Raw genomic sequence first — 25,442 nt, forward strand, 5'->3', positions numbered from 1 at the left:
AATCTTACATTGAGCTGTATTTTGAAATTCTTGTTTGTCCAATAATCATTTCCAAACCAAGATTGAGCTTCTTGCCAAAATCGTGGAGTGTCCAACTAAAAACAACTCATAAGGGAGTAGTTTGGTTGCATGTTAGTGTTTTTTCCAGGCGTGAGGACTTTTGCGTCTACCTCGTGATGTTGTGGACTTGCCTTCACTCACAGCAAATGTTTGCGCTTGCAAATAACAACTAGTTTGCGTCGTGTGAAGTTCATTCTTGACTGTCTAGACTCTGATTACGACCCTGTTTGTCTGCCTTTTTTTTTTTTACCTTGACCTTGGACTTCCGTGCAGCTGCCACCTATAGATGCGCCCTTCGTGCTTGTGTTTTTCCTTAAGACAAAAGAGCTTTAGTCCCTCTCCTCAAACGGACGGAGTGGGGGGTGCTTCCTTCGCGGCGTGCAGGCTGCACACACATTTCCCATGACAACTCGGGCAGTCAAAAATGTTGATCAACTAAAGACGCTCGTCAGCCATGAAAAAAGTCCACATGGGCCTTTCCCATCTGTAAAATATTCCCCTACAAAATAGAGCCACGGCAGCTTGATATTAATCCGCGAGTCCCTCAAAGTAAACACCAACGCATTATAAACTCTGATGTGCCGCATTTTCTGTTTTCGCACTGACACGCGAGTGCAGTATTCAAGTGTAAAAGCATGTTGGCAAATACTTGGAGCATGGCGTCTAATTAAAGACACAGTCCTTTGCTTCTTCTTTTTCGTGTTTGTGTGTGTGGCTGGGGGGGGGCACTGAAGTGTCAGCATGTACTTATTTATCAATGCAACACACTCACTTTCATAACACTGCAGTCGAAATGCAGCAAAACGTTGCTTGCCAGCACCCAAAGGAACCCTCTGTGAGATTCCCTCCATTATATCCGAGCGCCCAGTTCAATGGCTGTTATTACACTGCTAAAGTTTAGCTGTGCCTTGGCTACGACGCAGAATATTTATATTTCTCACACAAATAATCTATAAATAAGTGGGGTATTATTTTTATTATTATTTTTGGCCGTGTTGGGAAACCGCTTGTTGAACTATTTTTATACAGATGTTTATATACTATTATTTTTGCTTGCTGACTTTTTATCAGCTGTTTTAATACAACAGCCATATGCAGTAGGTCACTTCATGTCAGATGGTGTTTTTATTTTTTGGGGGTCCAGATGGGTGGATGACGTGGCCTAAATTCTTCCAAGTTTTTGGAGTAATATACAAATTTAATAAAATAGATATAAAGGGACATTTACATCTTGACTATATAGTACACATTTTGACAGTGGCCCCTTGTATGCATGCATGCATGCATGCACTAAGCATTTTCAATATTTTGATTTTCAAACTACTATCTCAGTGCGTTTTTACTTATTGCCTATATGCATAAAACGATGTGACATTTGTACTTTCTATATGTTAATTTTGGGAGGAAACAAACAGAATGGAGTGTTATATGCACTTCCTCCGAGGCTCAAATCAACAGGTAAGTGTACTGTTGGCACTTCCTGACGTCTTCCAACGCACTTAGATGATTATGAATTGCACGAGATTGTCGTAAATTCTTGCTTGTTGCCTTTTCAACTTTTAAAATCTTTTTGCGTACTTGTCATACCTCTTAGAAGACTATTGGAGCATGTAGGCTGTCAAACTGCAAGTGCGCTTTTTTTCCACACAACCCGGATGGAGCTTCTTGTTTCCAAAAAGCACGCGTTAAAAAGACACTTTTACGCCATCGTAACGCATTTGGGCATATTCCGATTCGAGGAAAAGTGCTGTATTCTCGCCTATTATGGCCTTTGTGGGCACTTGGAAGCCGGCTAAAAGGCACAGATTGTTTTCATTTGCCGCTCTCGCCCCAGTGTGCAAACTTCCCTTTAAGGGAGTGAGGCTGGACGACCGGAGCCAATGGCAGCGCCGCGTGGCGTGCGGGAGAAGAGCTGACATGCGAGCCAGTGGCTCTTTAAAGGGCTCATCCGGCCCGGCTGACTTGCTCACTGTGGCTTGTGTGTGCCGAGCTGAGGACCTGTTAGCGTATCACGTGCCACATCCCTAATGAAGTGGACACACGAGGGGCGCCCGTGTGCGCATGCGCCGCGTGTAAAATGTAGTTGGAAATGAGGTGTCCGTCTTGGAGAAGTCGACTTTTAAAAAGCATCGGCAGCCCCTGATATGACGACTTCGCTGCTTGTGCATCCACGCTGGGCGGACACCTTGATGTACGTTTATGAAAAAAGCCCGAATGAAAGCGGGCCGCCGAATAAAAGCCAAACAATGGAGGGACTGAGCGCTAATTGCCCCGCGACCCACTGCAGGGACCTGATGTCGCACCCCGCCCTGGGAAGGCACTCCGGCACCATCGCGAGCCACCAAGGCTCCGTCTACTCGGATATTTCCTCGCCGGACAGCGCTCGCCAGTGCCCCGCCGCGCAGTCGTCCTCGGGCGCCTCGCTCGGCTACGGCTACCCGTTCGGGGGCCCCTACTACGGCTGTCGGCTGTCCCACTCGCACAATGTCAACTTGCAGCAGAAGCCCTGCTCGTACCACCCCGCGGACAAATACGCCGAGCCCAGCACGGCGCTACCCACCGAGGAGCTGTCGAGCCGGGCCAAAGAGTTCGCCTTCTACCCCAGCTTCGCCAGCTCCTACCAGGCCGTGCCCGGTTATCTGGACGTGTCGGTAGTGCCCGGCATCAGCGGCCACCCCGAGCCGCGACACGACGCTCTCATTCCCATGGAGGGTTACCAGCACTGGGCTCTCTCCAATGGCTGGGATGGGCAGGTGTACTGCTCCAAGGACCAGACGCAGTCCGGCCATCTGTGGAAGTCGCCCTTTCCAGGTAAATCACGTTGACTTAGGAGCACAATTATTTACGATTGTTTTCATTTCGCTCCGTGCGTCTTCCTTTTTGTTTTGAACAAAGTAAGTGAGGCTTTTTGAAACGTGACAGCTTTGTTTACACTCGGATATTTTGCTTAGGATTTTTACTGGGATCACATTCCGCTAGAAAAGAGAATATAGCTCCCCAAAACAAACAACTCCCCAGTTTCCACGTATTTATTTCTCCTGGCGGACTTCACTGTGCTTTAGCTTGGACCGAACTCCGAAAATGCAAAAAAACAAAAACAAAAAAAAAAAAAAAAAAAGACTTACAGTTCACATCGTGGCGTGACCTCAGAACGCAACCCTTTTTAGGGTCATGTGATGGATGGACACAACTTGAGTTTTCACTCAGGCAAAATAAGGGAAGAGCACTGCAAACCTTTGCCCCCTTTATGACAAGATAGTGACTTCGGTTGTTTGGACTGTGCCAATAAACCTCAACGCCCTGTGATGTCTTGCATATATCAGGACCCACTTGTGACACGCTCACCTACACACACCCAACACAACCCTACACACACGCAACCATGCACGCACACGCGCACGTACACACACATTTCGGCATCGTGTTACACACAAAAAGTGCTCACTACAGCAGTGAGTTTGCGTTAGTTATGATCGTGTCAAACGCATATATAAATTCACACTCAAGCTCCACTATAAGGTGTTTACTGTACTGTTGTTTATTTCTGTTAATGGCACATACTGTACATACTGCCTCTTGAAGCCGACGACACTTAGCCAAAAGAGCGGGGGAAAAAAACACCCAAAAAAAAAACACATAGACCCAGCAGCTCTACATGCACTGTTTTGCTTCCAGATGACAGACAGGGCACCCAAGAAGCTACCCTCACCATATTAAGCGTCATATTAAGCAAATTTGGAGCCTCCACTAACACTAACAAGAAAAGGAAAATTAACATTTTGCCTTAATCTTCTTGTGTTATGTCACCTCAAATATCAGTTTGGGAAAGTTTGAAGCAACATTAACACGTGAAAATTATTGAGAGAGTTGCTCACTTTCTCAAAGCTGTCCAGGCCCCTCATGCGTGCTTATATAGCACTACACTATTGTTTGTGCTTGACGGTATTACCCACAATTCCTTGGGGCGCCTCTTGCACAGATCACATGCCACTGCATGGTTTAGTTGAGCTCAGCATCTTATATATTGACAATCCAGCATATGCAGAGTATTGTATCATAGATAGATAGATAGATAGATAGATAGATAGATAGATAGATAGATAGATAGATAGATAGATAGATAGATAGATAGATAGATAGATAGATAGATAGATAGATAGATAGATAGATAGATAGATAGATAGATAGATAGATAGATAGATAGATAGATAGATAGATAGCAGAATCATCATCATCATCATCATCATTAAGCAGTTTTTGTAGGCTCCTCCTGAAAGCAGTGGTATTCCAAGCATGCATATTGTGTACTATATAGTATACTTGCAATAACCGTAGTGCATTTGTGTGTTTCCCCGGAAATGCGCGTCCGTGCATGCAGCTCGTTGGATTTACATGATGAATAATTTCACGAGCGGCCAAGCGTGCTCTCCATTCATAAAGATGGTAGCGTTTGGTTCTTATTCTCTGTGACATTTGCGTGCCTTTATGGACACGCATTTGACCTTGTTTTCTCTCTGTGTGTCGCCGTGCCCGCATGCAGATGTGGTGCCCCTGCCGCCGGAGGTGAGCAGTTACCGGCGCGGCCGTAAAAAGCGCGTCCCCTACACCAAGGTGCAGCTGAAGGAGCTGGAGAAGGAGTACGCGGCCAGCAAGTTCATCACCAAAGACAAGAGAAGACGCATCTCGGCCGCCACCAACCTATCGGAGCGCCAAGTCACCATCTGGTTCCAGAACCGGCGGGTTAAGGAGAAAAAATTCGTCAGTAAATCCAAGAGCAATCACCTGCACACCACTTGATCTCCCCGTCCCCTGCGTCACGTTGACCTCGCACGACAGAAAGAAAATCTCAAAGAGCATCTTGGTTGTTTTTCCATTTAACTTCCATCCCAGCAACGCGCGGCCCCGCCGCTGTTTTTTCAAATTAGAGAGCAACTCTCTAAAAACTGTGAAAATACTGAAAATTGAATTCATATTTGTTTTATATGACTGTACATATATAAATATATAATATTTAAAACGATATCTGTATTTCAAAGTCAACTATTGCGTGTTATTTTCTTTCTTTTTTCTATTTCCTCTTTCCAAACCAAATCACGAAAAGACTGATGTCATTAAAAAAAACGAGACTGATGTTTGCTGACTTTTTCATTTCAATATATATTTTTGGAGGGGGCGGGGAATAATCGCCATACAGACAGGAATGTTTGTGACTTCATGTCAGGTAACACCCAAAAGACTTTTCACAAAAGAAAAAATCCTTGACGGAAAAATAAGCAAAACGAAAAAGAAGAGCTTTGGGTGAAAGCCTTTTCTTCTTCTCTTTGAATTTAAAAGAGACTATTCTCTCTACGTTCTAAGGCTGCGATGTTGTTTAACTGTGTAGTGCAATGCCTTCCTATTATTTAATTCATATTAAGTAGTATGGCCGAGCTGTAAACTAGAGTATCCAGTACCTGTATGTTCTCCTTTTTTGTCCAAGAAGGATTCTGTCATGCATCTGCAATGATTGTAAACCATTAAAGTCAGTGAGTATTACACATGAATGCACACTCGTTTTATTTGTGTCGTGGCGAGCTTGTAACTTTGCTGCTCTATCCCGTTATAGTTTCATAAATAAATGATCATCAAATTCCAATCCCTCAGCAACAGAACCTTGTGTCTTCCACTCTCCTCTTGTCGCCTGGCCGAGCACGGATGTGCATACAGCCTGATCACAACCCTTATTTTCAGGCATCATGGCGTTTGCCTGCCTGCCTGCCTGCTTTCTGCCATTCACACACGATACCCGTGATGCCCATTTTCTAGCGGGGCATTTCTGTTGTTGCACGGCGACGAAACGGAGAGAGAGAGAGAGAGAGAGAAAAAAAAACAAGATTCAATTGTGTTATGCCGTTTTGCTTTTTGCTCTGGTTTTTAAATTGATTCATAATTATTCTATGCTCTATTTATAATTGCTGTTTTTTTGTGGTTGTATATGATTGCATTAGTTGCACATTCTCTGATATTTAGATTGAGTACAATTAAGTAACAGCAAATATGGCAGTTGTGAAGCGAAACTGTAAGTGAAATACCGAATAGTGTTAAATATTTGTTGTTTTGCATTTCTTGTTTTTTAAATTATTAAATAATACCTAATTATTATAAAATAAAACTGGGCTTATTATTTTATGTGTCGCATATATGTACTTCTACTAAATTTGTTACACTTTATCAGCTAGACTAGTTGTGATACAGAAAAGAACTCCAACATTCATGTTTTATTTTCGCTCGTTTTATTCCTTGTTGTTGTCTTGTTATTTCTAATTATAACATACCATACTTTGCCGATTGTTCAATATGGTGTATAGTTCGATTTATTTTTTGAACATTTAGAAAATAACTGATGTCTAAATTTCTCTTCTTCTGATCTTAAATTTCCTTGTTTTGAAATGAATTTTTAATTATTCTACAGTACTTATTGTATGTGTATATACATACATACACACACACACACACACACACACACACACACACACACACACACACACACACGAGTGTGTGTGTGTGTGTGTGTCATATGTTTATATGTGATTCAAGACGTTTAGTTTTGTACACGTTGCTGATTATGAAACGCATGTATTCAAAATATGAAAATATTTTCTTTAAGCATTTTACGTATTTTATGTCTTAATTCCATTTCAGCTTCAATTCAAGATGACGATTTTGGACGAGTGTAGACGCAGGTGAGATTTGCATTGAACTTGAAGTTCCCTTTGAGTTAGACTATATTTTTTCCCAACTAGAATTCTTTCAATGGTACTCGAGCAAAATCAATTACTTCGTCATACATGCATGCAGCAGAATTTCACACAGATGAAAATTATTGAGTTGTATTTTTCTTTGCTTTTTTCTTTCTTTTTTCTAGTTTGAAAATGTGTTTCCAAACACGCGTATTACGTATATGTGGTCGCCGTCCCCAATGTAAACTTGGAGAATAGAAAAGTAGAAAGTTTCTCGTGGCTCACAAAGCAATTTAAAACAACTTTAGATGAGTTGATACGAGCCCAGGTTTTTCATTTGCGCTTTTATTGCTCCAAATAATCGATAAGTATTTGACATGGTTACTATTTTCTGGTCGGATTTATTTGATGAGGGAAATGTCGAGACTTATCCAGGTGAAAATCAAATAAGCTGTCATTATAGCCCACTGGCAATATGCTCGGCCATTTGGTGGCTGCTGAACTTTTGTTGTTGTTGTTGTTGTTATTCCTCTTCACATCTTTAGAGTTTGATGGTCGCAATCCAAGTTGTGGTTGTTTTCGTCTTTGCACTTTTGGAGCCTGATTTTACCCTTGACCATGACTATGCAGTCACTTTGACCTTGACATGGCGGCAGATTGTGCATAATAAATAGGGGGCTGGACACCGATGCAGGCGGTTTGTTTGTGGGCAAACAAGGTGTTATTTCCCCGTCTAGACAGGCAAACTTAATGACGTGCCATAAATACATAAAAAAGGGGAAGTCGGCCGAAATCCTCTGACCACATTTCTGACCATCTCTCGGGGCCTTACATTAACATTTGCTCTCTGCTCTTTTGTCTTCTGGCTCTTTTTACAGAAGTGCTTCCCCAAAAAGTGCTTCTTTTTGGGGTGGACGTGGATGACCACGCATGAAGCACAGGTAGGACTTTAAAGGTCTCACACTTGACAGCAAGAGTGAAGGGAACAACACTAACTTCAACAACAAGGAACGGTATGGCCTTTTTGTTTGTTTGTTTTTACTTTGCTTCTCGTGTTTGTATTCTTAAAAATGTCACATTTGGGCATATGCGCTGTCAAATGTCACTTTGTTTTGCTGTTGATGTTTGTTGGTTGAAGAGCATGAAAGTGGACTTCGACTCGCATTTATAGTAAATACGTACATTTTGTTTTATACAGTTGTTCGACATTTGCTCGAAATATATTTGCAGTAGCAATTAGACACACGGATTAATTTAATATGGTAGTTGTGAATGTTTGAAGTTCGTGTGCATTTTTTTTAACATTGCCAGATAATATGCATTGAACCACCATATTTGAATCCCGTCCTAAAAAGACAATCTGTTTTTTAAACTATATCGTATCCTAGTATATTCTTTAAAAACAAATAGCAACAAAACTGAATACATATTCAAACGCTTGCCCAAAATTTCAGTACCAGCAGGCAGAGCTACAAAGTCAGTTTTGCAAAAGTTGTTTTACGGGCTTGTAGCATAACTCAACTATAAATTCCAACTTGAAATTTGTTTGATTCAATCTGAAATCAAATCTCTTCACATATCAGATTCATCCTTTTTTGATGGCACGTACCCGAATTAAACTTGTATTGCGTTTTTCATACTAACTTTCTCATGCCCTCGCTTAGTTTTAAATATCTAAAGAGTGCATTTGTGAGAATGTGTGTGAAGTTTGTGGGGGTGGTGTGGGAGTGCGGGTACTGTAGGCCGCAGTCAGAGCCATGAAAAGGGGGCTGATAACCTCTGGTGGTGACCAGAGGAAAATATCAGGAAGTGCTGCCGGCTGCTATGCAAGCAAAAATGGCAGCCTTGCACAATAGACCTCTGTTTACTTTTCTTACTTTTCACTTTACTGAGGTCTCTTGGGGGTAGAAAGTCAGCAGTTGTTGCTCAGAACAAAAATGCATGATTATTATTTTTATTTTTACACTTGAATAAATGCCTGCTTAGAGTGAATGGCACGAGAGAAGTTTAGTTGGGTTTTATGTATTTATTTTTAACTTTTGTTGTCACTCATTTTAATTCAATGTACTTTAAAGGTAAATGCCTTGAAATACTAATGCTTATATAATTTTTAAATTATAAATGATAATAATTATTGCGATATTATTATTATTATTATCATTAATCTAATTTAGAATATGACATCTAGGAAATCTTTTCTTTTTCAGTTTTAAATTAATTTACATTTTGTCTATTCACGTAATAACGCTTTTTAATTTCAACTTGTTATATTGCAATTTAGTCTAGTTTGCTGAGCATAAAATATAAAATATAATTACCATAAAACAAATACAAAAGACACTTCCACAAAAAAATAAAATGATAGCTCACACTAGACTGATTTTTCATACATCCTTTAGCATTTTAATTTCGTTTTTTACTTTCTTCTTTTTTGTTTCTTAAGTCTATAGCTTTCATCATTTTTGCTACAATAGGGTTAATCTGGAAAAACAACAATCAACTGCTGCAGGGTGTATAGATTTTGGGGGAAATATTGGAAATAATAAGATAAATTATATATGTATGTGTGTATATGTATATATATTATATATGTATATATGTATGTGTGTATATGTATATATAATATATGTATATATGTATGTGTGTATATGTATATATATTATATATGTATATATGTATGTGTGTATATGTATATATATTATATATATATGTATGTGTGTATATGTGTATATGTATATATATAATATATATGTGTGTATATGTATATATATAATATATATGTGTATATATATATATATTTGTATGTATGTATATATATGTATGTATAAACGCAAACACACAAGCAAGCACACAGACAAAACCCCAATATGTGTGTTTGTCTATACAACAGTACAACAATTCATTTTAATTAACTTGTATTTTTATATTTTCACTTTCAAACGTGCATTTTTTGCTAATATTAATATGACAATTTTGACCAAGTGACGGTCAAGCTCCCCTCGGTGTTGAATTATTTGCACGTTCGTGTAGCAACGTCCTATTAGGAACTTTGAATAATGAATATAATAACAATCGTATTTCCTTGTGTTTTGGGAGTGAGTGTGGGTGTGTTTGTGTGTGTATTTTTTTTTTTTTTAGCACAAATTTGATTTACAGCATGGGAAATGTGTTTATTTCAGTTTTACAGATTTGTTTGTGCGCGTCGTCGTTGTTGGCGCTTGTGGGGCTTTTTCCAAATTTTTACCCCAAATGTGTATACCAAGTGCAACTTTAGCACTTGCTTGCATGTTGTGCGCTCCCACTTCTCTCACTTGAAGGAAGCTTTGAAAAGGACTGCAGTAGGCCTGCATAACAACCTGCCTCCGCCGAATCAAAGAGAGAAAATGGAAAGAAAGGGCCTTTGTTTAAGGCTATTGCCCTGTCTGGACGCGACCAATGGATTCCAGGAGGCTAATTCCATTATCGAGGAGACGGTGTACTAGACAGTGACCTTGACTGCCTCTATGCTCGATATACTTGCCCGGCTCCTTTTTTAAAGCTCGCCTTGCTCTTTTTTTCACCTTTAATGAGAGCAAAAAGCAAATGGATTTCGGTGGGCGCCAGCCATGACATCATCGAGAGCTTGCGGGAGATGGCCCCGAGCAGCCTCGCTCTAGTATGAAAGTCAAATGCGGACGTTGGGGAGCAGAGGAGCCGCAGGACAGCCAACACATGGCGCTCGCTTCTCCAAGGTAAAGAGGCGACTCGATCTTTCGTGTCTCTAATGTTCACACATGGCTGATGGCTGCGCAGGGCCATTTTGTACGACACGTCCCACTGAATTGTTGGGCTGTTTCTTATTTAAGAGTTAGAAATCTAATATTCAAAGAGACGCCTCGCAAGACGAGGAGAACTTCAAGAGAATTACACAGTTGAAGCATTTGGGCTGTATGGGCTTTTTCTATTTAGGACACGTGTGACAACATCAGCTTTCTACTCTCAAATGTCGACTGGCTTGCAGAAGGGGGAAAAAGTTTCCTCAAATACTGTTTGAACGGATGCGGCACTTCTCACATAACACTACTCGAGCACATTTGCAGCACGTAACTATCACTTTGGAAAGCAGCCCTCACATACTTGTTAATGACACAACTGACACTTGGAATTGCACAAGTTTTTTTTTTCTTTTTCAATTTTGATTCCTTGCAGTTTTAAGACACGTCCACTTAATTCCCACACACGCACAAGCACACGCACACAGAAGAGGTGTATAAAGTTGAAAAACAATATTTATAATGTATTCACTGATTTGAAGGGATGTACAGTATTTGTTTGTACAGTTTGGGAAAAGGAAAATAGTCTATTTTGAGTTCAAAACCAAGTTCAAGCAACCGTGAACTTGGCTTGATCATACGCGCGTCCCCTTAAAAAAAAAAAAATCATTGTTAATTTATTTGGAATACTCGTGCATTCGTTGATGTTTTAACTTAAAAGTTAGTTCAACTTTTGGCGCGGAGGTTTTTTTAAATTAATTAATTAATTTATTTATTTTCAAATTTATTTATTTATTTTTAAATTTATTTATTTATTTATTTATTGCAGTTTACATTTACTTCAAATCAAACTTTTCCTTGCTTTTACCTGAGGTTTCGTGAATTAACTATCTTTTTCCAGATTTGCTCTACGAAGTTCTGAACGATTTTTGTGTCCATGTTTGTTTGCCTGTGAAAGTTTCCGTGTGAACTATTGAGTGTGTTGTGCTGTTTAATGATCAGTATTGTGCCGAACACAATGTCTTTCACTGAAACCAAGCCATTACTTGGGATATTTTGTTCCCCCTAAGTTGTATCAAAACTTTTTTTTAAATCCAAAAAAGCCCCTTAATGTTTGTGTGGGGGTTTCTCCGTCAGAAGTGACTCCACAAATCAAGTAATTAGGGCAGACAGAGACTCTTTGCTGGCTGCATCCGTTAAGTGTCCCTCTGTTATCCTGTAAAAATCATATAAAAGAATTGTGAGAGGGTAACAATCCCACAAGAGTTTGTCAGTGGGGCTTTATTGGAGGGATCTGTTAAACTTGTTCATGTGAGGTGTACTATAGCATATTACGTGAAATATACCCTCTTAAAGTAACCTTATAGAATGCCCCCCCCCCCCTCCTTTTTTTAACAGAGCCACTGGATTCAACCTGCTTGACCCTCTCTTACTGTAAATACGGCAATGAGCATCAGTCCTTTCTTTAAAACAAGCTTGTAAAGTTGGGGCATCACGTCTTTATGTGACAAGGAATTCAACCATAATTTGCTGCACGATGCCGCATGCAAACCCTGAAAAACTGTTTTCATGAGATTGAGCATTTAAGCAAAAATAAAAACTTTTGCCAGCTTGTAAAGGTATTAAACGAGGCCGCGGCCAGCTCCTTTAGCGTGGTAGGGGGAAAAAAAGAAGAAGAAGAAGAAAGGAAAAGCATCCGCACTGGCTTTTTTCTGTCTCATGACTCAGACAAGAAAGAAACAAGTTTGTAGGATTTTATTTTTAAAATGGAAGCTTTATAGTATTTTTCAAAAGCGTGTAAAGCTGAGATATAGAGAAGTTAATGTTTTGTTTTGTCTGAGCCGGAGCGAGTGGGTGGTACCCCGACCAGCACAAGTTGGCCTAGCCACGTGGTCTGAGGGTGACCAATCAGGCGCCCCCCCAGGTTTAACTATGTTAAATGTCAGATTGCAATAAACTAGAAGCTGTTGGTCGGGCCCGCGGAAATGGGCGAGCATAATCTCCTTAATCCGGGGTTTGTGGGACCTTTGGTAAACATCCACACTGGAGACACCTTTTATTTCCCCAATTTTCGAGCCTCGGGGGGACAACTGGCGGGGCTACCGTCTCTATCTTACCCGAGGAGGGACAACGTTTGCTCCCTCCCGTGGAATCCTTCGGAGCCGTGCAATGGATACTCCCAGTCCTACTTCAGCAGCCCCGTTTCCATTAACCCCTCGTTCAACCGCTCGTGTGAGATCAGCAGAGCCGAGGAGGCCAAGTGTTACTACAGCAACGGCGCCAGGGAGGCGTGCGGCGGCGGAGGCAGCGGCGGAGGCGTCTCGGGCTCGGGCTCGGGCGGCCTCAAGCGGGAGGACAGGACGAGGGACACATCCTCCTCATCCCTAACATCCGAGCACGCGATGCACGCCGGGATTGGCGCGGCCACGGCATCTGCCGTCGCCGCCTCTGGCGCTTCGGCGGCGGCCGCCTTCGCCAAGTACGAATACGGCAACGAGCAGCTGACGCAGGACCCTCCGTCCTGTCAATCCATGGAGTCCGACTCCAGCTCGTCGCTGCTCAACGAGAGCAGCAAGCCCCCGTCCAGCGACACGCAGAGCCTGGTGTCCCCCGGAAGCCACGCGAGCAACTTGGCCGCAGGCGGAGGTGGGTGCTTTCCATTTTCGCAAACCTATAGCTAGTCCGCACATGCACGAGTGCAGAAAAACCTCAATTAGTGCCGCTTGTATGGCGTCAATGTTTTGGAGGCAGCAGGACGACTTGCGAGGTGCGCACACGCCACTAGGGGTTGCCCTAAAAATACTCTACGCGCCATGTGCTTTTTTTTTGGCGTCCACTCACCGTGGTGCCCCCTTTTCCAAAAAGGCAACATCTTAGTCACTGGGTTCCCCACGGCTGCATCGTCGCGTATATGAATTTTGCTTGAGGCGCTCACCTTTACGTCGCACTTAAATTAAAAAAAAAAGAGAGATCCGCCCCGCTTGAATGCCTGCAGACGAGTTTTCTCGCTCTTGTTTTTTATGACTTGTAAACGGAATTAATATCTGTTGCATGTGTACTCAACGCTAATTTAACGTGCCCAGAAACTGGCAAATAAAGCCAGCGCGGGTTAATTATCACGTTAATGCAACTTTAACTGCAACAATAAAACTTTGGGCTGGGACACAAAAGCACTCGGACAAATGAAGGCAGGGAAGATATGGATTTCGTGTATGTTCCTTCCTATTGTTGTTGATTTCCTGATGCCATCAAAAAAATCCATTAGGCTTCATTTGATTCCTAATGCAAAGCAGACTTCTTATTGAGTATTAATATCCCTTGTGTGGGTGATCATGAGACATTTGCGGCGCTTGTTAAACCTGCAAGGTTACATTGAGTGAGCCCCCAGTTGGCTGACACCCCTTCAGACTCCCCCTAACCTTGGAGGTGACCGTGATTTTGCGTTATGCCCCCCTCCCCTCCTCACTATCCATCTCGGCCCCTCTCCCTTCTCCAGGTGCCCCGTGGTACCCGATGCACACGCGGACCAGGAAGAAGCGCAAACCTTATTCCAAACTTCAGCTGGCCGAGCTGGAGGGTGAATTCATGCTGAACGAGTTCATCACCAGGCAGCGGCGGAGGGAGCTTTCCGACCGGCTCAACCTCAGCGACCAGCAGGTGAAGATCTGGTTCCAGAATCGCAGAATGAAGAAGAAGAGACTCATGCTGAGGGAACAAGCCCTGGCCTACTTTTAGTGCGGATGCAGAAGGTGAATCAATAAGGCATTTCAAAACAGAAACAACAAAAAAGTACCCCCGACAGCCCGAAAAAAAAATCGCCGAACCTTCTGTGCTCACGTGGTCTACAAGTGCATGCACGGCCTCTCTTCATCTTTTAAATGAAACTCTAACATTTTCCATTCAATCATTGCTGCCATCGCACCAATTTGGGGAGTTTGTCCACTTTTCCAATTGAGGCAGACTCCCCAATTTGAAGGAAATGTGTTCGAGCAAATAGCCAAATTTGTGAAAACTCTCTAAATCTTAGATTTGTGTATGTGTGCGTTCGCCTGCGACCCTGTGTGCGTGAATGAGAAACGAAAATGGCCTCTTTTGTTAAAAAAGGCTCTAAATTCAAAAGAAATGACAGCACGCAATCCACAAATGTGATCAAATAACGGAGTGAAATTTGCCCTTCGTCCCATACTTCGGCCCACGCATACTAGCATGGGCACGTTCATGGTCACGGGCAGCAAGTGTCAAGAGAACCTCGATTGTGAATGTGCATTACAATGACTGCAATGACTGTGCTCATCTGCTTTGATTGTACTGTTTCATTTCTATTACCTCACAAGAATTGCTGCATGGATGAAAAAAATATATTTTAGTTGACATATAATCGTCACACGAAAAATTCCATGGACGCATTTTAAAGTATTATAAATAATAGAACTCTTCATGCGTTTAAGGCCTGATGTTTCCATTTTAAGCTGCAGGAATTATTTCCCCCCAGGCCTTAAATATAATTTCAGAATTTTTGGTGCTCATGATAAGTAAATAATCTACTGAATAATCATACTAATTCTAATAATAGCAGTATAAGTGTATGCTCCCTTATAGCGGGGCGAATGCAGTGCGCCATCTGTCAAGTCTAATGAGTAAACTGTAGCAGTGAGCAGTGTATTTGCAGCATGTTATCAATGTGAAATTACTAAGAGTCATTCTATGCGGGCCACCATTTACGTCGGTGACTTTTCTCTTCTCCTTGTCTTTTTTTTGTTTTGTTTTAATATATATACATATTTCCTTCCTGTACAATTTGAACAAGCGTTTTGGTCACCAAGAAAGAATGTTCTTCTTGACGTGCTTTCATGAAGAAGGACGAACACGCAGACGCTCGGAGGCCTCCGTGTTGTCCTCTTCCTATCTTCTCGTGTATAACTTTGTAAAATGTAATTACACACGTGACTCGCGTCTGGGTCCATTCTTGCTATGTAATGGTGCTTTATGTTATTGATAGTCTTGAAAAATAATGCTGCATTCCATATAGCCTATTTATGGTGGTTCAGGAGTTGCAAATGTAGGCCTATGATATTATAAACTGACAAAAGTTTGATATCAAGCAGGTATCCCCCCAAATGTTCAGTGTAGTGGTTGTTTGTTCTGATGGTTCCTTTTATTTCGTCCATCATTTCTGCATTCCTTTCTTTGCGCTTGTAAGGATTGCTTTATTGTCTTGTATAGTAATAATGATATGAATGTATATGCGTACGGTCTCCAATAAACAGAATATTCCAACTTGATGGCTGTTCCCTGCATCTTGTTACCGGACGCTGACCTGTTACATGCCCCAAATATAAGCGTCGGCGGCCGCCACTCAAGTGCACGTCTGAACATTTGGAAGGATTTGAGGGGGTGTTTTGTTAGCTCATAACTGCACACGCGGGGAACTGCGAGCAATGGGAGCCCACACAGGCTGTCCTTGTTTTATTAAAGCCGCCATATAAAAGGTAAAAACTTCATCCGGAAATGTGCTTGATTTTGTTTTTTTATTTGGATCATTCGAACACTGTCCTACTGTTATTTTGCTTTTTTGGGGGGGTGGCGGGCGTGGTTGTTTGATACGCACCCCCAAGTGGTTTGCGCACTTGCTTATTAAGCTCTTTGTAAAGGTAAAGTATAGGCCTTCTATGGTAAATAAATGCAGACACAAAGCTCTCCCTACTGGTAAGAGGAAAGCAATGCAGGAGTATTGTGCGTGAAGAGCATGTGGTTGCGTTCAGCAGTGGAACCGTTTGTTGTTGTCTTTTCAGTCCCCTCACTCAAGCGTTCTGCATAGTTCAATTGATTTAATTAAGTCAGTGGACGCGTCAAGACACGAATCACTGTAAGCTATAGCTTCACTCAGCTCACGTGTTCGTTTGACTGCTTCTTGTATACTTATAATGCCATAGTTTGGAAGTTAAAAAAAAAAAAAAAAAAAAAAAAAAGTGTGATCCTAAAATGTTAACGTTGCACGTCGAAATAGTTGCTGCCGCACTTTGTGGACCGCGGATGATGACAAACAGCTGCAGATCTGCTTTGTTTTCCACAATCCTCCACGTCGAATTCCTCCAATATATGGTTCATGTTTAAAACCCAAATCCACGTCACGCGTCCGGGCCCCACGAGACTTCCACGTAAACCCTTACTTGCAGCTGGGTTAAACTGTGATCTATATATATGTATTTAGTTTCAAGTTAACTCGTCGAATCTGCGCTTTCAATTCAAGACGTTTTGGTGTGTAAAGTGCAACAAACAGGCGATGGAAAAGCAACGAGTTGGCTCCGAGTGATTTGAGTGCATCATTCATAGCAGCAATGTTTTTAGCTGTCAAATAGGCAGTTGGCCGTGAAAGGAGATAAAGTGGCGCCTTCATATTTGTTTGTTGCTGCCTTGTTAAATGGCCCGCACGCACGTAATGGATGCAAAATGCTCTTTCGTCTCGCTCCTAACTGGGCCTGCTCGTGCACTGCTGTCGGACACATTTCCAAACAACCAAGGTCTTCCCGGCCTTTCCAAAAAAAAAAAAAAAAAAAAAAAAAAAAAATTAACAATTTGTTTAGTGGGTCAATAATAAAGCTTGTCAAAATGTGCGATACTTCCTTTCAAAATGTGTCAAACTTTTCAAGCTTGCCAAAACGTGTTTGCAATTTGTCTGTAAAGGCTTCTGACTGATGTATCAACACTCATCTTTAACTTGAACTTGTACAATCTAACTTTGATGTGCATGCGTCATTTTGCTGACTATTTCGTTTTTCCTGTTCGCACGCCTTCTTTCTTTTTCTTCCTTTGCAGCAACCATATCATCTCCTAAATATGAGCTTTGCATAATTCTCTTGCATACTTTTGCTTCCAGCGTGATTGTTTCCAAATTGTCAGTATTTCACCTTCCAGCAATAAAAAAAAAAAAAGCCCTGAAAGAAAACAGCGGTGAGTGCGGGGGAACCTTGAGACATCCGATTGTAAAAGCTTTTGCAGGACTTGAACAATAGCAAGGCCGCTGCATGCTCACGACTAAGTTTGACTTTGAGACTGACCAAATGTGTTTATGGCGGCCTGTCTCCACGTCTCAAAGGTCAGGGAGCTTCACGGTGCCCTTCGCAGAGAACTTGTGTCACATGGGCCGCATGGGCTCAGCCCCCCACCCTCTTCTGATTCCAACGTCCTTTATGGCGTGGAGTTGGCGAGAAAAAAAACACCAAGAAAAACACAACACACTGTTGTTCTTGCCCAACTGTGTGTGCGTGCGTGTGGGTACGTGCGTGTGCGTTTACGTGTTCACAGCTCAAATTGTTCTGAAAAGAAAGCAGTTCATCTCACTTGTCTCTTTTCCAAACTGTCATCTATTGATTTGGACATGATGTTAGATGACTTGTCTGTATTCGCGAGATGTGCTGTCTTCTCAACAAGCTTTTTTTTTTTTTTTTTTTTTTTTTTTTTTTTTTTTTTTTTTTTAATGTCCTCTTCATTGCTGCCTCGGACACTATACCTGCCAGCAAAGCAAATGTCTCTAATCGAGCCACTAAAGGCAGATATCTCTCTCTCTCTCTCTCTCTCTCTATATATATATATATTTATGAATATATATTCATATACACACACTTCTCTTCATTTACCAGCTCAATGTTGTGTCAATTCGAAACGTTTTGAAAATAAATAGTCAAAGTCATTAACTATGCGACCAAGAGCGATAAAACCCGTGGCTGAAATCGCTTTTACGTATGTATACACGCCAAATGAATTTACCAGACGAGGTTATACACTTTATTTCCCATATTTTTGTTGAGAAAATTAATCCAGCATGCAGCAAAATAATCCTAAAAATATATATTCCAAAAAGTTAATTATAAAGGGAGCATTTGAAAACCTAAATGTCTTTTTAAAAGTATCAACAAATTGCCAGCTTCTTAAATATATCGCTTAAGTAATTATTTACCAAAAAATAATAATATTAATAAATTGTGAGTAAATGTTAAAAATTCAACAAATGTTTCAGTTTATTGTGTTTCCTGGAGATTCAGAAAAAATGACTTAGGTTGTTATTTTAACAAGGTGTCGATCTAGGAAAAGGGTATTACCGAAATATATGAATAAATATTGGGAATACTGATATTTTCAATCGTTCTATTTACTTTTAAAAATTAATATATCTTTATATGTGCTCTATCCGTTGACTTTGCGTGAAAGGGGGAGGGTGAAAACTTGTTTAAGCCATTTGTTCATTTAAGACAATCTTTTTATTTTTGCCCTTATCAACAATTGAGTCGAATCAGATTTCCATGACTGAAAATCCATCGTCTCCAGATCAATCAAATTAAATAATAAGAAGGTTTTAAATAAAAATATATTTGAAATGATTAGTTAGATAGTTGGTACCATAGTTACTCATCTTTCACGAGGGCAGGAATTTTCCATTAGTTTATTTAAAGTGATAAATAAATACATGATGTTTTTATAATAAATATTTTGAAGCCATCTGGATGAACAATGAAAATTATCAGTTTTAAATCTACTTTTAAAGATATACTGTAGTTTATCCACTATGTCCTTCAAAAATGTTATATCCCATGAATTTCATGCATTTAATTACAAGTAACCTTACTGTTCGTTAGTATTGTTCATATCAGCCTCAATGATCTTTTCATTCATTTGGGCAATTACATGACTATTGCTGGGGGGTTAAAAAAAAATATATATACATTCTTTAAAAAAAAACAAAAAACAAATCAGCATCAGACATGTCATTCCCACATGCATATACTTCAAAATTAACACAACGAGACCAATTGAGAAATCTTAGCTTCCTTGAAATTGTGTTTAAAACCCGCACGTGAGCGTTCCTTTAGACACCCCCCCAAATAAAATATTGAAACTTGCCATTTTTGTTCGCTGCGCTCAATGCGTGTGACGAGCAATAATGTCATCCGCAATCATAATAAAAAGAAATAATGACAAAGTAACCAGGTGATTATGCAAGCTTTATGGTAGAGAAGCGCACTCTGGAGATGGCCCCCAACACCCGTCTCTTATCTTGTGGGTTTCTGTCGTCTGCGCCACTGAGAATTCACGCGTGCTGCATTCAAGGGGCGCTCCGTAAAAAAGCAAACAAGGCCCTTTAGTGTGGCTTCAGAGTGCTCGCAGCCAAGTTTAACTGGCCGACTTACATCCAATTAAACTTATCTAGGCCATGAGGGGACAGTAACGTGATTACACGGGCTTTCCCCAACACAGAGCCCGGCCCACACTCAGGCAGAGTGCGGCCATTGTGTGGGCTCGCTCTTGTTTTGGCATATTTTAGCGCTCATATTCGAGGTCATCATCAAAATAGCCTTTTATTTAGCCAGGAATCTCTCAATAGAATGTGTACATTCCACACAGTCGCCCTTCAAAGCCTTGCTGCGTTGACGACACCCCCAACATCTCGCATAATCGCTCGCGTTTTACAGCAAAACGCATGGACATTTTTTGCAAAAGGAAGCGAGCGTGCGCAGCGTCAGGCTATCCAGGGTCCTACTGCGAGCGGAATATCAGCTGCTGGGAGTCAGCCATGCGAGGAAATAAACACATGATAAAGCTCATTCTTTGGTAATCTGCGCGCACCAGTGCGGCGATGGGCAGCCTTAAAACCCCCACTAGACAAATATTTCCCAGTGATGGACGTTTGCTGCTTGCATTTTGACACATTATGACAAACGCCCCAATGTAAATGCTGCGAAGGGCCCATTGGCCGCGCGGGCTTTAAACGTTTTCGGTCGTGCTGAGAAGTCATCTCAACTGCTTTCGACACATTTCAACTTATAGCTCAAGCCTAAAGATTTTTTTTCATCTTCAAGGCATTTATTACCACACAAGGTACATTCATATAGAGAGGTTGAAAAACAATTGAGTTCAAAATAACTCAATACTTCATGCGTCAAAGATGATTGAATACACTTTTCTTATTATTTGGGGTGGGGGTGGGGGGGTGGGGGGGTAATGCAACTTTATATTGTGCGTAAATACATGCGTCATACATGCAAATGTATATTTATTCGTGCATTAATATGCGGAAATATATGACAATTAAATTCTTTGAAGTTGGAACAAGCGAATAATAAATACTTATATTAATATTGTCAGTTTACCCAACAAATCTGGCAAGGTGTTTGCTCCATAATAATTTTCGAGACAACTCTTTTCTTTTTCAAATTTCACAAAGGCAAAACTTTTTTTTTTTTCCCCAATTGTGTTTAATTTCCTTTTTGTTTGTGTCAGTTGTGTGTGCGTAGTCAAATGAGAAACACAAATTCCTTGCAGCCTCTTAATGCACTAAAATACAATTTAACAATTATTGTCTGTATGTTAATCGATTACCTTCACAAATTCTGTTTTAAGTGAACACTGTTATTTGAGCGATAGTATCACCAAGACGGGGTAGTTAGTTAGCTTTGAATTGCACCACATTATAGAGCAAATAGTCGCACTAGTTGTGAGTGTTTAGTTGTGATGTGCTCCGAATATCTTGTTAGTTGACATCCAAATTCCCTTCATTCTCAGGCTTTATGGTTTTAGTAGAACAAAAGGATTTAGTGTTACTACAGCCATTGGCGAGTTTTATGGTGGACGTATTGAGGCGATTTTTAGTGGTCAAATTCAAGTGCTGTGTCTGGACAGCTGTCTGCTTTCTTTGTACTTGGATGCATCATGTGAGACCACCTTTTGTCAGTAAAGGTAGTAAACAAGCTAATGCCATTGCCACGTTTTTCCAAACACGCAGTACTGCAGTGCTGACTAAAACCCAATGTGGACTGTTTTATGCACATGTACGTGTTTTCTGATATCAAAATATTGGGCAATAATTCAAAAGTCTACTGTAGGATTTAGGAAGTGCCCAATAATCATAAACAATGGACCATTATATTAATCCCACCGTGTGATTGTATCTGTTAGTCTATAAAGAGTCGAAGACGGCCCTCAACAGTCCAATTAAAAGTTTACAGCGAGGCAGGAAAGAACAAACAAACGCATCTTTTTAAACCACTCGTTAATTTATTTTCAAAAACATAACAAGAAAACAAGCACGCCCCCCGCTGCTTAATGTCGACATTCTGCTGCAAAAAAGAATAAAACATGATCACACACGCATCAGATGGGATTTATTTACTTTTGCAACCAAATGTCGAAATCACAAATAATGTTTTATCCCCAAAGTGCACATGACGACTTCAAAAAAACATTTATCTCAACTAGTGATGACGCGTTTTTAGCAACATACGTTTTATATTTTCATATTAAAAGTGTCACGAGTTTCAACCGCATTTGCTCTTACCTGTAAATAATACAACTGGCAGGCTTAATAATGCTGACATTCCAAAAAAAAAAAAAAAAAAAAAAGATAAACTCTCACGCCAGATCGAATTGTTGTTTGCGTGAAGATACATGGTGTGCTTCACTGTTCGTACTTTCTGCAACGACTTTCGTGTTTCCCCTTCTGATTCAAAGGCATACCACATCTGAATCCATTGTGCCGAGGGCCCAAAACACATTTGTGCACTGGAAAAATTATCTGAGTTTAACAACACATTTGGTATAGTGCGGGAAGCCCGCAAGTGTCGAATCCCCGTAAAATATAAGGAGGGAATATGTTGCATATGCTGCCACCTGCATGTGTTGAATACTCACTGAAGTGCAACAGGCTCGTGGCCGAAATAAAACGGAAATCAAAAGGAGTCAGGACGGCATTGACAGATCAGCGTGAGTGTCCTTATTTGTGCTCACAACTTGCACGGGACGGCGCCCTCCACCTGCACACACAAAAAGAACAATATACATTAAAAAAAAAAAAAAGGCAATAAGTAGGACTGAGCATATTTATTATGGTATGGAACTGTTCTCGAACTACTTGGCCACCCTGACATGCTTGCAGCCACTTTCCAAAGGCATATTTTATGTTAGTGTGTGTAAATGTCAGTGTCAATAATGCCGTGGATAAAATGTAATGTAGAGGAAATGTTACAGGAGATGACCGTGGTCTTTCCGTGGAATAATAAAAATAATAACAATCATAATAATAATAATGGCGCCTTACCTGTAAAACTCCATGTTAATATTCTTATACCTTTTCCATAAACATCAAAACAAGCAGCGAGTCTTTTTGCTTAATGACAAATCAAATCATATATGTGCCGGTTCTGATTTTGGTGGTTGTGTATGAAAATGATTCGTTTGAACCCCCCTCTCGCACTCCACCCCCTCTTGCACACGCACGCACGCACGCACGCACACACATACACACCCCAACCCCCTGGATGTAACAACCCCAACCACTCCTACACATGCAACTCTTCCAAATTGATATATGACAATATCTACTTTCGATCACGTGTCCGCCAGGCGACTTAGACGGATTGCGCGTCATCTCGCCTTCCCCAAATTTTCTCTAGTGCTGCAGCTCGTATCCAAAACATCTTTATCGACGGAGCGCGAAAGATGTTTAACTCTGTGAACCTGGGCAACTTCTGCTCCCAGACGCGCAAGGACCGGACATCCGAGTTTGGGGACAGGACGGGCTGCGCGTCCAACCTCTATCTCCCCAGCTGCACGTACTACGTGCCCGAGTTTTCCGCCGTGTCGTCGTTTCTTCCGCAGGCCCCGTCCCGCCAGATCAGCTACCCGTACTCCACCAACCTCTCTCAAGTGCAGCCGGTTCGGGAAGTGTCCTACGGCTTGGACCCGGCCAGCAAATGGCACCACCGGAGCAATTACGCGTCGTGCTACTCGGCGGGAGACGAGCTGGTGCACAGGGACTGCCTTCCGCCTTCCACCATGACAGAAATGCTCATGAAGAACGAGAGCGCATACAGCCACCACCACGCACATCACCACCACCACCACCACCCCGGCTCCAATCACCCCTCCGCCGGCTTCTACTCCGGCGTGCACGCCAAGAATAACGTCCTCCCGCAAGGCTTTGACCGCTTCTTCGAGACGGCATACTGCAGTGGTACAGACAATCAGACGGACACTTGTTTACAAAAAGCCGAGGGGGGGAAGCTGATGGGCGGCGGCGGTGGCGCTACTGCCGGAGACCCCCAACAGCAGCAGCAACAACAGCAACAGCAACAGCAACAGCAACAGCAGCAGCAGTCCGGCTCGGCAGCGTCGGAGCAGGACAAAGAGCCGGACGACGACGAGGCCGACGCAGACGCCGAGGAGGAGCACACCAACTCGGGTTCCTGCACGTCATCCTCCGCGGCCACCAAGGAAGGCACCGGCATCAAGAGCAGCCACTCCAGTAGGTATACTAGCTGTAAAATGGGGGAAGAGGTTAAAGGGACTAGCCCGCTGTTTTGTCGCTCTCATTTTATGTGGAGTTTTATAAGCATTCAAAAGGATTTTATTATAACCTCACAAAAGCTCTTTCTTGCAATGAGAAGAATTTTTACGACGCTCGAGCGCTTCAAAAATGTTATACACACTTCGTGCTGGGCGAGTCTGTGATTTTGATTTTTTATTAAGAGTGTGCACTATTGTGACAAATGGTAACTTTGATCGTGAACTTGCATTGGACTTTTATATGAAGGGATTTTCTTTCTATCGTGTTGTTGTGCCCACCGAACATGTGTAAAAGCCAATTGGGCAGAACATTACTGTTGGCGTCCTGTGAAATGTCTGTTTAAAAAAGACTGCATGGCTTTTGGCTGTCCATGCATGTCCATGCTGCACCGCACTGTGCTAGCAGACACAAGCATGCGTGCTGATCCAAAAGAACCGTCTTGCACGGTGGCAGTTTTATAGGAGGAAATGGGGATTAGCAGCACTGATAAAATGTGTGTTTGAAGGTTAACACTAGATGAAATATAAAACAGCTATACTATTCCACTATAATGCCCCCACTCCCCTCCAAAAACCCCAACAAAATGTGGCCTTGTTGCTCACTACTTCATTTTAAATGTTTACCACCCCGCAAAATTAATTCATTTTTCCCCGGTTAGCATTTTGATTAAAAAAAATATAGGTCCACGGAGGAGTGCGAAGGCCATCACAAATGTGGCCAAATGCATTTCAGCACGAGTGCCAAGTGTGTGTAAATCGTGAGTTGGACTCCAGAGGAATGTGAGGGCACATCATGCAGGAAAATGCTTTTTGTTGTCGTCAATTTAGAACAGATAAACACGTGCCTAGTTGCTGTCACTATCTGTTATTTAGTACGAACGATTGAGATATTGGACCTTTTTTAGTCTCATCATGGCGCAACATTACTGCCACTCGTGTGCCCGTTTAATTTAATATAATAATAATAATAATAAAAAAAAAATATATATATATTATTTTTAAATTTTTTACTACTTAATTTTCTATTTCTATTCCATTTCGAAAATTAACTTGTCCTCTTTTGTAGGCACTCAACGCACACGGAAGAAAAGGTGTCCTTATTCAAAGTTCCAAATCCGAGAACTGGAGCGGGAGTTCTTCTTTAACGTTTACATCAACAAGGAGAAACGTCTGCAGCTCTCCCGCATGTTAAACCTCACCGACCGCCAGGTGAAAATATGGTTTCAGAATAGACGAATGAAAGAAAAGAAGCTGAGCAGGGATCGCCTGCAGTATTTCTCCGGGAATCCCTTGTTGTGAGCATCCGGCGGGCATCGTCACAGTCCCGGTCAGTGCAGGCGGCGAGGCCCGTATACGTTTCCGTTAACATCAAACAATTGTAAAGTGGGCTTCAAAAGCACCATATACGGTAAGTCCACGCTGTATCCACCGACAGTGCAATGTGGACTTTTTTTTAAAGGCCTGCATGAGGTAAAAACGACAAAAACATGTCATTTTTCTTATTGCGCACGGGTGGCGGTGTATTTCTAGCCGGTTCTCAGAAAAAGGCCTATAAATATTAAAAAAAAAAATCAAC

At 41.6% G+C, this 25,442-nt stretch overlaps 3 protein-coding genes across 3 annotated transcripts; all 3 read left to right on the top strand.

Annotated features, from left to right (window-relative positions):
- The first annotated feature begins 2,204 nt into the window (after nucleotides 1-2,204).
- On the top strand, nucleotides 2,205-4,857 carry hoxc13a (homeobox C13a). Its single transcript, XM_057829322.1, has 2 exons — nucleotides 2,205-2,871; nucleotides 4,601-4,857. Exons 1-2 carry the CDS (start codon nucleotides 2,205-2,207, stop codon nucleotides 4,855-4,857), a joined length of 924 nt encoding a protein of 307 aa, XP_057685305.1.
- A 7,659-nt stretch (nucleotides 4,858-12,516) lies between these two features.
- Nucleotides 12,517-14,266, top strand: hoxc12a (homeobox C12a). The gene is made up of 2 exons (XM_057828646.1): nucleotides 12,517-13,177; nucleotides 14,028-14,266. Exons 1-2 carry the CDS (start codon nucleotides 12,517-12,519, stop codon nucleotides 14,264-14,266), a joined length of 900 nt encoding a protein of 299 aa, XP_057684629.1.
- An 8,623-nt stretch (nucleotides 14,267-22,889) lies between these two features.
- hoxc11a (homeobox C11a) lies at nucleotides 22,890-25,165 on the top strand. Its single transcript, XM_057829101.1, has 2 exons — nucleotides 22,890-23,825; nucleotides 24,933-25,165. The coding sequence occupies exons 1-2, from the start codon at nucleotides 23,021-23,023 to the stop codon at nucleotides 25,163-25,165; spliced, it is 1,038 nt and encodes a 345-aa protein (XP_057685084.1). The 5' UTR covers nucleotides 22,890-23,020.
- Nucleotides 25,166-25,442: the final 277 nt, after the last annotated feature.

This window comes from Corythoichthys intestinalis, chromosome 2 (genome assembly GCF_030265065.1).
Source record: "Corythoichthys intestinalis isolate RoL2023-P3 chromosome 2, ASM3026506v1, whole genome shotgun sequence".
NCBI lineage: Eukaryota > Metazoa > Chordata > Actinopteri > Syngnathiformes > Syngnathidae > Corythoichthys > Corythoichthys intestinalis.